This window comes from Kwoniella dejecticola, chromosome 3 (assembly GCF_000512565.2).
Source record: "Kwoniella dejecticola CBS 10117 chromosome 3, complete sequence".
Taxonomy (NCBI): domain Eukaryota; kingdom Fungi; phylum Basidiomycota; class Tremellomycetes; order Tremellales; family Cryptococcaceae; genus Kwoniella; species Kwoniella dejecticola.
Window position 1 is genome coordinate 1,953,844 of NC_089303.1, and position 15,509 is coordinate 1,969,352.

Below are 15,509 nucleotides of genomic sequence, written 5' to 3' on the forward strand. Positions count from 1 at the left end.
TTAAGGAATTTTTGTAATCATGATTAGGATTCGATCAAACACCGCCACTCGACTCACATGGCAGGTTTAGGGGTTTAATTTGTGCGGTAGTTAATTACCCTGTGATGATGTCTTGGAACTAAAGCACCTAGTACTAGGAAAGTCTTGGTTTGTTTTGCTTTTGCTTTTTCTTTTGCTCTGCTTTGATTTCGCCTCCTCGTTCAGTATCATTATCGTTATCGTCGTCACTATCAATACATACATACATTGAATTCATCCACCTATCGACATTGACACTCTGGATAGAAAAATTGCCTAGGATCGAGCGATCTCAAGAAAGGAAAAACCCATTTCAACCCTTTGCCCTTTCCCTTTCTGCTGGTTGTCATCCCAACCAGCTAGATACGCGCTTTCCTCCTTCCTCACTTCACCACCGACGTTGTCATCGTCTTTTCCATCTCTCATCGTCGACCATACGTGCTCTGAGTCCGAAGCTCGATAACATCGTATTCTCTTATTGAACCAGGCCGACCGCGAAAATCCAATAATCGACCAGCAAGCATCTGCGACTGCGCACCATCCTTTCAACCAGCCTTCATCGATCCTTAAATCTTTTCAGCTTATTCCTCCCGCATTTGCCCAACTTGTCAGTTGACATCGCTATCAACGATATCGCTATCAACACAATCACACCTATCTGGTGATATCAGAAATTCCTTTACATCACCATGTATATCTCAACATCGACCATAATCTCCACCTTGCTTTTGGCAGGTAGTAATGTGTTGGGTCAACAATTTACCACTACCTTCCCTTGGGCTGTGAGTGTTTCCCTCTCTTATTATGCTCTAACCTTTTTGCAACAACTTGATTTCGGTCCTGCTTTATCTCTACATTGTACAAGGCCATCCACGCATAGCCTCCTTTCGTATGAATTTGCTCACTCATCCGCAACGTCGTTCGATCCGATGTTGGAGAGGAGGATGTCGTCCTTCACGAGTCATTCATCACGCCTCTGTATCGTCACACCGCTGCACTGTTCTCTTTGGACAAAGTCACTTTTGCTGAGAAGGAATGCTGATCATCGATGTACACTTCATAGCAAGGAGACACCGTAGTTCTGTCAACCGGTACAAACGCCTTGGGAGTCGCCACGACACGTACTTTGCAAACTATCACCACTGGTGTAGCAGGCGCTACGACAAATACAAGACTCACAACGGCTACAACCGCTACGACGGCGTTGGATGACGATGATGATGATACCACCACCCAAACCACTGCACGTCCGACTACGACTGAGTGAGTCTGAAGTATTTATGGCCCAATCATTAGATATCAGTCAAACAAAGTCTTCGCATGGTTGCTGATTCATTACTCATGACTTGATGTAACATAGACAACGGGTCGTAGGAAATACCCCGACGACGACTGGCAAACCTATGCGAACGACTACTTACTGGCTCGATCCTGGAGATGGTGTCTGGACAGTGTTCACTTGGACCGCTCCTACCACTGCGTGAGTTCTCTGGTTCCTGTCCCGTCTCGCTCGTTGTTCACTTGGCCGGATTGGTACATAAACCAGGCAGAGCTAGAGACTGACAAATTCTCTGCTGTGCTTCCACAGTCTACCTACCGTCGCTACTGCCAATGTGCCTGCAGGAACCATCCAAGATTATCAAGAATACCAATCAGCCATCAACTCCGTCGTCCTCGAATCGGCCCAAGCGGCCGTCGCCAACTCGTCTCGAAGTGGCTCGCTAGCTCGACGATCGGTCGTCGGTGCTGATGCCATCTTGGGAGGATGGACTGCTATGGTGCTTGGTGTTGTCGGAGCCGGAGTCGGAGTCTTCATGCTGTAATATTAATAGCAATCTCGATCAGCCGGATGAAGAGTAGTGTTTATCGAATGGGCATGGACCTCGTCCCGAGGGAGGAACGGCGGCACATATATAGAATTTTCCGCAAGTAAGATAGGAGTATACCCAACCAATTCAGTCTTTTGGGCCTGGCTCTGCCTTCGACTATCAAGTATCAAAATCGAAGTTCAAGTCAAACTGGGGAAGGAAGAGGGAGATCCCATCGCGTTCGTTCGTTGCCTTATCGTCGGTTCTTACCTGTATTTATTCTTGCATAGTCTTTTCCTTACACACACACTTACGTACATGGACATTTCCACTTTCATCGTCCGTCTGTCCGTCCTTCTTGATCGACTATTATGGATCTGACCTTACCTTCCTCTTTCTTTGCGAATCGTCTCTTGTGACTGTCTAACGAACCTCATGCATGATCGTATCGTATCGTATCGTATCGTATCACAATTGTACATCAGCGTGTCTTCAACTCGGAGGCATCTGTGAATGTCTTACTATTAGCAGTCGGGTGTCTGTGCGTCCGTGCGTATTCCGCGTATATAACTAGGAACTAGGAGCTAGGAACGGTTATTTGATTTCACTTTGGCTGTTGGCGAGTTTAGCCGGTGAGTCCGGTGAGAAGTATACCAACATCCCTCCTTTGATCGTTGTCTTTGACACTAGTCTGATCATCATCAAAGCGAAAGACAATCTATTCGGTTCAATAGGGCGCAGGTATAGGCTCAACCATCAAGCATTGGATCAAAGCGCAGTGAATGGTCATTCGGAAAACAACGTCTTCTCAATCATCATCACACATCCCACGAGCTCATAAGAAGCAAGACAATTTCGATAAATAGCGCATCAATCCATCTCACTCTCATCGATTCTTCCTCTCCCATCATTTCATACTTTAAAGAAACATCAAACAAAACGAAATAACGCAGAACAAATTAAGATACAGATCAAAATGGCATCAATCAAAGCGAAATCATTCAGATTAGCTCTCCTGCAATTAGGTTCCCTAACATCATCCAAAACCAATAACATAGCAGTAGCCAAAAAAGCAGTTGTGGAAGCTATAAACTCCACGCCGAAACCACACTTGATCGTCTTACCTGAAATCTGGAATAGTCCGTATGCGGTGAATGCCTTTAGGGAATACTCGGAGAAGATCCCTCAGGTGGGCACCAAGTGGGGTCAGTTGAATGAAGGGGAAGAAGGGGAGACTGTCAAGGCTATGAGGGAGATGGCGAGGGATAATCAGGTGTGGTTGATTGGAGGTGAGCTTCTCCTCGATCTACAAAATCTAAGAGATCTGTTGAAATTCTCAGAGGAGGACAAATTAGCTGATCATTCCTTGCCTGACGATAAATACCAGGATCGATCCCGCAGAAAGACGAAAAGGCAGATGAGATCTTCAATACTTGTACGGTATATGATCCGGAGGGTGAGTGAGCAGCTCGCGGGCTGTTGCCGTACCCTTTGAGCCAATAGATCCGTGGACCGACTGAGAGGTGTGCTAAACATGCTCATCACTATCGCAGGAACCCTCGTTGCCATCCACCAGAAAGTGCACTTGTTCGATATCGATATTCCCGGCAGACAGACTTTCAAGGTGAGTTAGAAGAACACCAAATGTCCTACTTTACTCAAGACTGACCCGTGCAACGAAATAAACTAGGAATCAGATACCCTCACAGGCGGTAAGAGTTTGACTACGTTCGATACGCCTTTCGGCAAGATCGGACTGGGTATCTGCTATGACATTGTACGTCTTCTCAGATCCCTCACTTCATTCAATCCGTCGCCAGTCCTCTCGCGAGCCTAAAAACCCCGATACTGATTCTGGATGATGGTCGATCACAGCGATTCCCCGAAATGGCTACGATCGCCGCTAGACAAGGTGAGCAGATGCCAAATCTCCTGAGATCTTATTTCCCAGTAGCACAAGTTGACTCAGTCATCTCGTGCGATTTTAGGCTGTGTGGCTATGATCTATCCTGCTGCTTTCAATACCACCACCGGACCTATGCATTGGACTCTACTCCAAAGAGCCAGGTGAGTTTGTGGCATCGATCTGTCTGCCTCTTGAATCGACATTCGATCTATGCTGATTTTCCGCTATCTATGATATCGTAGAGCCGTGGATAATCAGATCTACGTTGCGATGTGTTCTCCCGCTAGACACCCCGAAGCTTCCTATCAAGCTGTACGTCCTTTCCCTTCCGCTCATGGGTGTACTCGTTGCGCATTCTAGACCCTGCTTTCAAGCGCTGATGTTGCCCCGGATTCGATAGTACGGTCACTCCTTGGTAGTCAACCCCTTGTAAGTGGACTTACGTTGACATGCACATTACCATTCGAAGCGTAAGAGAAAGAGCTGACTCTGACCACGAATGCTCATGTGCATTTTAGAGGGGACGTCTTGGTAGAGGCTTCTCATGAGCCTACTACCATCTATGCTGATATCGGTTAGTCCACTGCTCACATTTCACATCCCACATCTCACATTCCTACGGTCAAAGAAGTATATTCGACTGACGCCTGTGATATGCAGACGTCGAGATGTTGAATACTACGAGAAAGAACCTGCCAATCACGATACAAAGGCGATTCGACGTGTATCCTGACGTCGCTGAGAAGTTCTTATAATAGACTTACGATGGATGGGAAAGATCCGGAAGAAGTTCGAAGAGGGCGTGGCTGAGCCTGTCCGCAGAATGCGGACAAGCAGTGTACACGACTGTCTACAGAGTAAGAATGAGAATAAGAGACTCGAAGAGAGTATCAATCTACACGTATGTGGATGACCATTGGGAACATATGCATCTGTATTCAGAGTCATGTTCTGGGGTCAGCTTGAAGTCGCGATCATGAGGTCGCATCATGCATTTATATACTATGAAAGAAGAGGTAGGGGACCTTGGCAATGCTAGTAACGGGGTGGAATTCCAGACGGCAATCTGATTATGGTCGCGCAAGATGACATGAACGAAAAATCAATGCAAGGATGAATGTTGAGAATCAATGGATCATTTGGCCGCTCGTTCCGCTCCTTTACTCGTTATGCTTATTATCAACATTGCTGTCGAACACTGTGCTGTGCAGTGGGCAGCGATTCAAGATCAGGGTACTCTGAACAAATACCGCTTGTCCAAGGAGCACTCTTCCTGCTCGGGTCTAAGATAATTTAGGCCTGAATAATATGACAAGTATCAGTCAGGCCCGACAATTGGTTTGCGTCTCAGAATATCTTCCGAAAGATGGACAACTGGGGGACTTACCATAATCTATCTTCCTGGAACCCTTTGACGATCTCCCTCAATTCCTCGACCTGGACTTTAGGGTGAATAGCTTTAAAGCCTAATATGCGTTTGGCTTTCGAGCCGTCTAGACAGATAGACATTTCTGTGAAAGGAAAAAACTCAGCTATGCTATATGAAAGCATTTTTGATAGATCTCTTCAAAGGAGGGTGAGGGAAAACGTACTTCTAAAGGCATGTTCATCTAAAAATGGTGTTATTGGACTGGACTCGATAGGTGGGTCGGAGGACGCTAACATCTTGGACCACGCTTCGACGTGCTTTCAAAATATGGAAGAATGTGACCGACACAATCAGCTTTCTTCTTTCCGGTTGTGCGATCTGCCGCACGTTTGACGTGACGTGATGAGGGTATCATCACCTCAGGCCTGAGCGGACTCGATATGTTCGGATGGATATGAATCTGAGTTGAGGTAGCTTACCATCTCGTTGACATCTTCGACCATCTCGGTAAAATCATTCTTCGCGAACTGCTGAACCAGACTCGCCATCGCCGAATTCAGGAACCCAAACTTGATCCCCCATGTCTCCGCCACGATCTTAGCCAGACTGCCTTGGGTACTGTCGTTCTCATCGACCACGTTGAACAGCGGTACTTTAACAGCGGTGTTCTCAGGTATAACGGTCGGAATGGTCTTCCACGTCTCTGAGATTGAGCTTCTTTTTGACGATCCCAAGAATCCGGACGACGAGGAAGAGGCGAAAGAGAATGGGATAGGTGCGGAGGATTCGCTCAGAATCTCAGGACGAGATTTGGATAGCAAGTACAGGGATAAGAGGTAGAGGGATTGCGAGACGTCGAGGGAATGAACTGTGTTGACTCGTAGATCGGAACTACAAATTGTAATCAGGTTTTCCGCGTCAGAAAGCAGTATGTGTGTCATTGCCATTGGCATTGAGAGGACCGGAGCTAGGTGGGTATACTCACTTGTATAGGAATTTCATTTCCTCTTTCCTGTTATCAGAAAAGGGAGAGAGATGGTATCAGCAGACCTCGCATGAAAATGCGATCTACATGGGACAAGATTGCTCACTCACAAATACTGGTAGACATGCCCAACAACCAACCTCGGAACGATCTCCCCCAAATAAGCCCCACGGCCATACCAAGCTGCACACCGTATGACTCCGAAATTCAGGTCAAGCTGACCGATCCCCCGAAGAGCTTCATTCCACCATCTACCCCTGACTCCATCGGGTTTGAGCTCGCTAGTCTCCGAATGACCAGCCGAGGAAGACGGCAGAGACTTCTGCTCGTAGAATGGAAATGTCAGGCGGACATACGCCTTTGGTTTCAGGTTGGTGGATAGGTTCGAAGCTGATGTGGCTAGTGATAAGGCTGTTTGATATGTGATGGAGATTTGGAGCTACAGCGCATCCCGTCAGCTCAAAACCATCGTGCCTCGATCAAGATCCCGGGTCAACGGTGTTGTTGACTCACTATTTCAGGTTTATCGAATCCCAACTCCCCCGTCAAGTCAAATACGATATGAAAACCTTCAGTCAGAGGAATACCGTCAACTTCTTTGGGCGGAGTGAAGAGCTCGGTATGTTTTGCCGTGTTGAGTAAGTTGACTTGCTTGTATTCTAGCTTGGATCCAGGGGCGTTTAGTAGAGACAAGAAGGATTTGTCGAGGTATGTGGTTGGTGGATTAACGGAAAATCGATCGGCTAGACGGACAAGCTATTCTCATGGGACTGTAAGCTTGACTTTCGACTGATTGGGACCGGCAAAAGTGGGGGGACATTGCGTAAGTAGCTCACAGATGCTCTGGGTGATTGCGCATCTAGAAGATACTGCACGAGAGTCCTCGCTATTGTCGTCGTTCCACCTACGCACTTTCGTCAGCTGGAGTCCTTACTCACAGTTCTCTAAGCTGACATACCTAGTATAAGCACCAGTGGAGGTGTCTCTGGCGCTTTTAGCTTGTCGCTCATTGTCTCCACAATTTCAACAGTGAATGAGTTTTAGGTGATGTCAATCACAGCTGCACCAAGCGGAAAGCCCTCTGAAGACACCAAGTATTTTCGTCTTGTACTGTCAAGCTTGTCGATGCCGACCCAGCGACGTTTGTATAGTAGTGAATGAGATGTTGGGTGCTGGTGTCAGTCGAAATTGTGGTATCGACGATAGACGATGAAACGACAAGAGGTCTATAAGGAGAAGAAACGCACAGAGACACGCTTGGACCACCTCCACCCCTTGACGCATACTCATAACGTAACAAACTACCCCATGTGGCATGAGTGCTCGAGTACCATTGTTCTGGTACGAGGGCAAACTGCAGACCATGCATATTGTTGCGATCGATATTAACATAGGAAGAAAGCAGAACCAAAATTGTGGTTGAATAAAGGAAGAGTGGTGAACCAGGAGCCATGAGTCTTGAGCATGTGATGTATATTCTATATCGTACTATCTATCTTTATACAATGTCTACCTTCCATCCGACCGGGAAAAAGTGAGTGATGGGCGGTTGCTGCTTGAGTGAGTCGGAACAGACTGAATTCTGAATCGCGTAAAATGCAAGCTGGGGGGAAGCGAGGATCCGTCAATCTAGTGTGGCTTGATTATACTACGATGTCAAAGGATCATCAGCCTTTTTACTATCAGGTGAATAACATTGCGAGAATTTGAATCAAGCTACTCACCGTATTTACCGAAGAATGGGATCAAACTTTGTGCCAAGGTGTATGAGAACACCAATTTAGGACCGACAACAAGGATCTGCGAGGGCCAGCCAATCAGACGATATCAGCACCAGCCGTTACTATGAATTTGGGACTTGGAGAATGGCGAATGGAGATGTTACCCACCTTAGGTGTCAATCCCTTGAAGAAAGCTCCAACACCCTCAGTCCTGATCATTTCTCGAATAATAGCTGATCCTCCCACAGTCGAGTTGAAGTTGGCATTTTGAATTCGGGTCTTGACTACGTCAAGGGGAGCTGCGACGGTGATTGAGGCGACAGCACCTGCTATCGAGGCAACGAAGTCTGGAAAATCAACCAGTCAGGAGATTAGCATGACGCAGTCCTTACGTATAACGCGATGCATAGTAGGGCTTGAGAAATGTATAATGGGTGTCACGCGCAAACTTACTCTGAGTCCATGTGGCGGAAGAGTAATCGGAAAGTTGGAAGAGGTATTCTTTCGTCACTGCAGAACCACCGAAGAGCTAATGTATCAAGTTCGATGAATTAGCTTTTCGTCACTCGTCAAGAGCTATGGACGATGATTGGGATAGCAGATAGGCAGGAAATCATGTGCGACTCAGGACTTACAGCGAAAGATCCAGGAGCATTTCTAGCCATCGTCCATCCCCATCCTCGGTACAACGAAGCGATACCCTCCTCAGTGACGAGCTTGAACAAACCTCGTCCTTTGATAGCTTCAGGGTTGGTCTGCATTTTGATTTTGAGCACATCAAGGGGAAGTAGGACCTGATTCACCGCGGACATCAGCTTCGTCCCGTATCTTTCACATCAAATCATATGACGACTCACAACTTCTCCAATACCGGTCAGACTGATGATATAGCATTCCAATAGTCAGCGCGGGCTTGAGAAACGTGGACATAGGTGAATAAGAGAACAATGAGAAGAAGTACTCACGATCCCGCAGCGGCATGCATCAACATCCCACCCGTCTTCTTCCCAAAGGTATCCCTGAACCATCCTCCGCCGTTCTTATCGATCAAATCTCGGAAATACGGCTGTCCACCGAACTTGTACACTCGTTGGGCGATCTTGTACCCCGCTGCGTACCCTAATCCGGGGAAGAGCGAGAGGAATTTGGAAGTGATCGGAGCGTTGGCAGCTGATTTGAAGATGATATTGTTCAATCCTGCAGTTGAGATGGCAGCTTTGTTCGACATCAATCGTTTGGCTACTGTGTCCTACATTTCAAACATAGTCAAATAGTCAGCGCGGATTTACCGGCTATCCCATGCTGGTACTGGTGAGAAGAGATGGTCGGACGCAACGTACGACTGGGTGGAAGACCATCAATTCGGCAACACCTATATGAGCGAATGAGTTAGCTCGTGTGTGAAATCAAAGTATCACTTGAGCTGAGCTATTGAAGATAGTTTACCAACCTGAAGCACCCGAACCTAGAATTCTGGCGGTTCCAGATTCTCGTTTGCCCAATCGACCGTCGGCTGGAGGAGACATCTTGAGACTAGTAGAAGAGCTAGAGCTATAATCTGGGTTTTAAGGAGTGTTGGTGATAGCTCGAGACTGGTTGGAGCGACACAGACAAGACCAGTATGTACGTTAGAGAAACAGCGTATAATGATCGACGAATGAGCATGTAAAATGCCTATCAGCTTATTGGGGATGCTAATCTCTACATTTCACCAACTTTTTCAACTCCAGGCACGCATCAACACGAGTGAGTATCTTTCCGAGTACTTGAATCCGCTTTGTGCCACACTTCGGGGAACTCGGGTTTACCCACTCGCGGATCATCTCTACGGTGGGTAGTGGTCCATTGATACTCGCTACTCACTACCGTAGCATTCGAGCTCATCATTCATAATCAATACATCAAAAACATCCGGCGTTGTTCTCAAGTCACCACTCAATCATCCTCCAAAATGTTACCTACAGCTGCTCGACGATCCCTCGCCGGTTTGATCCCCCCAAAGATCGCTACTCCAGGAGCTGTCGTGCGTTTTCTATTCAGCTCATTCTCCCTTCTTCTCCTCCATAACGACATCGGCCGACGGGTCTATACCTTCGCTATCTTCTCTGATACACTCATCGTCACTTCGGAGAGCAAGAAGTGGAAATTCTGCGGAAGCTGATATATCGTTTGTGCTTTAGTCTTCCGGTACCACCTCAGTACGAACTGCTCAAGTGATCGACTTCTACTCTAAACTTCCCAAGGGTCCTAAACCCGCTTCGGAGCGACCAGGTGGTTTGAGAGGTCGATACTTCGAGGGAAAGAACGCCTCTGGGTGAGTTGGTCATGACGAAATCACAACACAGGGGTCGGCGATTCGCAGCAGGACGGTTTGAGGGATTTACGGATGAAAGATATGCGAAGGAGCGTCTGGATGAAGTGAAGAATGATGGAACAGCGGAGCTATAGAGAGGGATTCCATAGGATTGATGAACACAAGCTAATTCTGTCGATTGCTATAGTGTTCCCCTCCTCGTCACTGTCGGTACCCTCTTCCTCATCGGTTATACTATCGACTACAACAGTGAGTTCAAATGTATAAATCCATCATTCTGCTTGATTCGGTTGCTGACAATGTTATCATCCTCCCTCCTATTCTTATTGTCATCATCTACTCAATGTGAACCTACGACGAATCATTCCTCCTTCCTGTGCCCCAAATCTTTCCTGTCGACACTCTCACTTACACCACATTCCTCCTTTTCTTTGTCACGCTCATCGACCCAACAGTGCACCTCAAACACCACAAGTCCGGCCACCACTAGATTCGGGATATAGTATAGGTATCGGGACATGGAAAAATGCATAAAGCTTAACGCTCTGAATGGGAAATTGGCACTAGAGTGATCCAACTGTCAGGTATCATTGCGGCCATTTTCCGACCCTTGCTTCGACTTTCGTCCCCCGGCTCAGGGTGGTCTGAGGTGATGGTAGTGGAAGTGCGATGGTGAGGATTGCCAAACTGGCATCGGTGCTTTCTGGTGATTTGAGAAAGTCGGGTGAAGCTTGGCAAGGTTGCGACCACAGCAGACCGTTAAGCTCTCTTACAAACCGATAAGCAGGTCGTCGTGTGTTTATGGAAGAAGCGGGAAATTTCCGACCGGCTCTACAGGTGTTCACTGATCGTATGAAACTTCGCTTGGACTACGGATTGCGTCCTTCTGATATTCAAAAGCAGCTCAATCGAGTCTGGTTAGTTTGTCATGCGGGCATGTTGAAACGGCATTTTATTGAATGAGCCCATCGAAAGATTCTCCCTCACCCAGCTTCGTCCGTTCCGTTCGCTCTGATACACGCCGTCATGTTGGTATCCTCATTCATATCGTCTTCTTCCACCTCAACCTCGGCGAATGCCTCTTCCCCTTTCTCCCAACGATCTTCGACTATTGCTCGGTGGACGAGCGAGAATGCCTGTCCTGCTTCTCGTCATATCCCCACTTGTTGAGGTCTCTCTGACTAGCGCCAAATCGGCGGGCCGTTCGTCTGTCTGTCTGTCTTTCTGTCTGTCTGTCGGGCTCGTCTGCCCTCTTCCCAGTCTGGTCTAGTATGCAGAGTTCAATCACCTGATCGCTGCATGCCGCATGTCGCATGAGCAGTAGAACTCACTAGTCTACTCGGGCGGCAATCGCGGTCCGTCGACGGCCCGTGCGGCTGAGTCTAGTCTAGTGGGTGTAAGTAGAAGCACCGAGCACACTTCGCAGCCTATAATCGTAGTGATTGTACTTGATTCGTACCTTGACTACAATCACATGCGGACAATCTCGCTGATAAATTGAGATTGTGATGTTACAGGTACGCAATGGAATGATCTCCTGTCAAATCACACCTCAAAAACGTTGAGATCACCCTCCTTTAGTGTTTACGGAATTAGGGCGATTCCTTTGATTGATTGACTGATTGCTCAGTCAACCCAATCTAATCTACTGCGGCCCGACTCGGACTCGATTATATCATGTTATACCATCGTCAGGTCGAGGGTACTCGTTCCGAAGAACAGGAACATGCCTGAGCATCATCCTTTTCGTAAGTGACGATAAGATTCGACGCTAATGGGAGATTGAAAGGATGAAACCCAATTCCAAGCTCAATGTTCTTTCAGTCATCGGATCGTTCATATCGCTTGTACCAAATAAATGGGGTTATTGTCTCGTCTGCTCGACCGGATCGATGCCTTTCATGGCATCAAATGAATGCATATATAAGAGGCATATATTCCCTTGTTAAGCTGCATCCCCCTCCATAGCACGATCATCTTTCATGAACCTCCCTTCACTCGTTCGTCGATACCAACTTCTCTACAATCCTTGAAAGCTTAACTACAACATATAAATACTAACTTATATCTCGCATCATGATATCTACCAAAACCCTTCTGACACTCCTTCCTCTACTTGTTTGCTCTGCAACTATCACTTCCGCCCTTCCTACCCGATCCGAATCGGCTAAGCGATGCGTCGAGACTATCTCGAGCTACGATGATGTCTCTTCAGCCGTTTCGAGCGGATGCGATATCGGTGAGTTGAATGCTAATTCTCATGTGATTGATCTTGTTTCGGTGTATCTCATTAACTCGTCATGGTAAACAGAGCTCGGAGCCATTGTGAGTGGCAGTCAAGTACCTACGGAACGAATTTTGAATCTTGCTGACAAGCACAACTACCCCTGAAGACCGTCCCAGCTGGCAAAGCCCTCGACTTGTCGAAACTCGGATCCGGCGCCACCGTCACTGTCACTGTAAGTCATCGATCCATCTCGTACAACTCGGTCAGAATGGGGCACTGTTGATACGCTCATGCATTGCAGGGCGACGTTACTTTCACCGGAGGAACAGAGTGGGAAGGACCCATGTTCATCATTGATGGCGACGATATCACTTTCAACGGTGGTGGTGAGTCTTGAGACCACACTGTATCACTGTCTCGTTGCCATAGTCAAGTCGGGCGATATTTCAGCTGATATGAGTGAGTAGGTCATACATTCGACGGTCAAGGTGCTACTTACTGGGACGGCCAAGGTTCGAACGGAGGAAAGACCAAGCCCGTACGTTTTCACAACTAAATGGGGGACAATATGCGTTCACGAACAAGAGACAGCTGATTCAGTATGGTCATGATGCAGAAATTTATGAAAATCAAAATGAGCGGTGTCTTCTCCGTGAGTCAAGTTGCTCTTCACTTGTCTTTTTGGCTTTTTTTACGCATGGAGTTCTACTAAGTCAGACACGAAGACTGATGTTGAATCGAGGCGAGATAGGATCTCACCGTGCTCAATGCTCCTGTTCAAGCGTTCTCAGTGGGGAACACAGAACCGCTCAAGATCACCGGAGTCACCGTCGACGATCGAGCGGGAGATGAATTGGGAAGCGATGGTAAGACGTTAGGCCATAACTCGGATTGCTGTGAGTTGGCTCTGAGCCATGCCGAGGGCAAGGTATTCACAACTCAAAGCTGACTTGAGTATCCCTATTCCACCACAGTCGATGTCTCGGCGACCGACGCGACTCTCGATGGAAATTCCTGTTACAACCAAGACGACTGTTTGGCTATCAACAAAGGCTCTGGAATTACGTTTTCGAACAACTATTGTTCTGGCGGACATGGGATCAGCATTGTAAATTAGCTTCGGCTCTCTCGTTCGTGTGAGGCTTGACCCTCACGGAAGAAAGGAAACTGATACCTCTGCATTATTTAACGACATTGTAGGGATCAATCAAATCTGACGCTGTGGTATCGGGCGTGACCATCTCCGGAAACACAGTTGTCAATTCCGACAACGGTATCAGAATCAAGACCATTGCCGATGCTACCGGCGGATCTGTGTCCGACGTTACTTATACCAATAACAAAGTGTCGGGCATCGCCAATTACGGAGTAGTCATCCAGCAAGATTACCTCAATGGAGGCCCGACAGGTGTCCCCACGAACGGGATTGAGATAAAGAACATCAATTTCGATTCAGGTAACAGTGAGTCGAGTCGAGTGGATCAAGATATATTGCTGTCTCGACCTGATACATATCGGACAACCTATTCTGATATCGGACCCGGGAGCGATCTCTTCCTGGGACTAGACCGCAAGGCTGATTTGAATGTGTGACATCGCAGCCGTGGAAGTCAATAGCGACGCTCGAAATGGGGTCTACGTACTCTGTGGAGACGGCTCATGTACCGGAACATGGGATTGGTCCGGAATGACCGTCTCTGGCGCCGAAAATTCTATCACTGGGAATCCACCCATCACTGGGTTCTCCGCCTGAGTAGATAGGTAGACTAGTCAAGTCTTCCTGTCTAGCGACGGCGACGCTTGATTGACGGGAGCTAATGAAAGAGCTGTGCTCTCACTCCGCTAAGATACCCTTATTTGCTTGTACATAAATTGTGTATACGTATGCAAAGATCATGCCGAATCGAACATCTGTACATCAGAGCAGACACGAACATAGAAATGACCAGCGGTCGAGGTGTGCGAAAACGTGAAAGGTGCCTAATATCACAGTATGGATCTGACGTCATATCTACAATCTACAATCTTATCGATAACCTCTTGTCAACAAAGTCAACCAATATATCATCTCTTTCTGTTGTTTGTTATATGCACTTGCGATATTTGCCCATGATCATTCCTTAACAATTGATAACGGACCCCTCATCTTCACCTCCTCGAGATGCCAAAAGACTTATCCTCATCGTCGTCCCCCCAATCCCCAAAATCGCGAAAAGCGAAAGCCATCAACGAAGACCCAGCCCAAGCCCAAGTCCATGCCCAAGCATATCTATCGACCTTACATCACCTCCTCTCGCGCACCTCGGAAGGAAGCACCATCTGTCCCTCCCAGATTCCCCGAGCTCTCAACAAGGAGAACCCAGAACGGTATCCGGATTGGCGAGCACTCATGGATCCCGTTCGAGAGGTCGTGTGGGACCAAGTTCGACGGGGTATCGTCGAGGTCACGCAGAAAGGCGAAGTTAGGGAGTATAAATCACGAGGGGAAATTAGGGGTCCGATCAGAGTGAGGAAGGGGCCGAAATGGGATGAACGAGATACCCTGCCCAGCAGTACTGGAGACCCATCGAAATGAATTTACGCATAGCATTTTGACAGGAGGCTAAGAATGAGCAATCAGAGGACATCAGCCCAGATGGATACGAAGCAACTTCGAGCCTAATCGTCAAAGTTCACCATAGTCCAACTGGATTGATCAAGAAGAATATCACGTACGATACGGTATACTAAACAGGCTCGGTATACTGCAAGTTCTTGGAAAAGGAAGATTGCGACCAAGGAAGATCACCGATCAAAGAGGTTGAAGTGCCCTTTTCACCGCTAGAGATTGGCGGAACATCCCTAGACAGATGAAAAGCATGGTCATCCCCAGGAGGATATCTGGTATAGCGGAAAACACAGATAATTCCATGACGGGTCTTTCGCTTGTTGATCACGATGTAGATACCGATGTCAGTCAGATGTAGAAATTCAAGAATCGAAAAGCGAGTTTGGTGCAAGTAAGTTGACTTGGCTTGGGATTTATCAGTAAGTAAGTTTCGATGCTCATGCAGTGGCGATTCTATGAAATCCTATGACATGAATCAGTAACATAGCTTATATACTCCGATTTGCAGGTGCGCAATAGGTCACGGCTGGTCGAAACGATCATACCCTACAAA

The 15,509-nt window shown here is 47.4% G+C and overlaps 7 protein-coding genes across 7 annotated transcripts; 5 read left to right on the forward strand and 2 right to left on the reverse strand.

Annotated features, from left to right (window-relative positions):
* Positions 1-707: 707 nt before the first annotated feature.
* On the forward strand, positions 708-1,841 carry I303_103092 (uncharacterized protein; the record flags this gene model as incomplete). The annotated part of the gene is made up of 4 exons (XM_018406436.1): positions 708-800; positions 1,082-1,281; positions 1,379-1,498; positions 1,607-1,841. The coding sequence occupies 4 exons, from the start codon at positions 708-710 to the stop codon at positions 1,839-1,841; spliced, it is 648 nt and encodes a 215-aa protein (XP_018264930.1).
* A 961-nt stretch (positions 1,842-2,802) lies between these two features.
* Positions 2,803-4,487, forward strand: I303_103093 (uncharacterized protein; the record flags this gene model as incomplete). Its single annotated transcript, XM_018406437.1, has 10 exons — positions 2,803-3,115; positions 3,214-3,282; positions 3,380-3,450; positions 3,517-3,603; positions 3,702-3,738; positions 3,815-3,893; positions 3,975-4,044; positions 4,133-4,161; positions 4,251-4,306; positions 4,393-4,487. The coding sequence occupies 10 exons, from the start codon at positions 2,803-2,805 to the stop codon at positions 4,485-4,487; spliced, it is 906 nt and encodes a 301-aa protein (XP_018264931.1).
* Positions 4,488-5,115: 628 nt separating this feature from the next.
* I303_103094 (uncharacterized protein) lies at positions 5,116-7,096 on the reverse strand (the record flags this gene model as incomplete). The annotated part of the gene is made up of 8 exons (XM_065968691.1): positions 5,116-5,243; positions 5,325-5,418; positions 5,581-5,992; positions 6,087-6,113; positions 6,197-6,525; positions 6,600-6,842; positions 6,923-6,990; positions 7,045-7,096. 8 exons carry the CDS (start codon positions 7,094-7,096, stop codon positions 5,116-5,118), a joined length of 1,353 nt encoding a protein of 450 aa, XP_065824763.1.
* Positions 7,097-7,802: 706 nt separating this feature from the next.
* Positions 7,803-9,333, reverse strand: I303_103095 (uncharacterized protein; the record flags this gene model as incomplete). Its single annotated transcript, XM_018406439.1, has 8 exons — positions 7,803-7,886; positions 7,976-8,154; positions 8,261-8,336; positions 8,443-8,601; positions 8,665-8,686; positions 8,773-9,056; positions 9,148-9,179; positions 9,258-9,333. The coding sequence occupies 8 exons, from the start codon at positions 9,331-9,333 to the stop codon at positions 7,803-7,805; spliced, it is 912 nt and encodes a 303-aa protein (XP_018264933.1).
* A 425-nt stretch (positions 9,334-9,758) lies between these two features.
* On the forward strand, positions 9,759-10,611 carry I303_103096 (uncharacterized protein; the record flags this gene model as incomplete). The annotated part of the gene is made up of 4 exons (XM_018406440.2): positions 9,759-9,830; positions 9,988-10,121; positions 10,309-10,370; positions 10,577-10,611. 4 exons carry the CDS (start codon positions 9,759-9,761, stop codon positions 10,609-10,611), a joined length of 303 nt encoding a protein of 100 aa, XP_018264934.2.
* A 1,586-nt stretch (positions 10,612-12,197) lies between these two features.
* On the forward strand, positions 12,198-14,101 carry I303_103097 (uncharacterized protein; the record flags this gene model as incomplete). Its single annotated transcript, XM_065968692.1, has 10 exons — positions 12,198-12,360; positions 12,433-12,446; positions 12,515-12,580; positions 12,650-12,734; positions 12,816-12,886; positions 12,965-13,000; positions 13,100-13,244; positions 13,323-13,456; positions 13,549-13,810; positions 13,950-14,101. The coding sequence occupies 10 exons, from the start codon at positions 12,198-12,200 to the stop codon at positions 14,099-14,101; spliced, it is 1,128 nt and encodes a 375-aa protein (XP_065824764.1).
* A 408-nt stretch (positions 14,102-14,509) lies between these two features.
* Positions 14,510-14,923, forward strand: I303_103098 (uncharacterized protein; the record flags this gene model as incomplete). Its single annotated transcript, XM_018406442.1, has 1 exon — positions 14,510-14,923. One exon carries the CDS (start codon positions 14,510-14,512, stop codon positions 14,921-14,923), a length of 414 nt encoding a protein of 137 aa, XP_018264936.1.
* Positions 14,924-15,509: the final 586 nt, after the last annotated feature.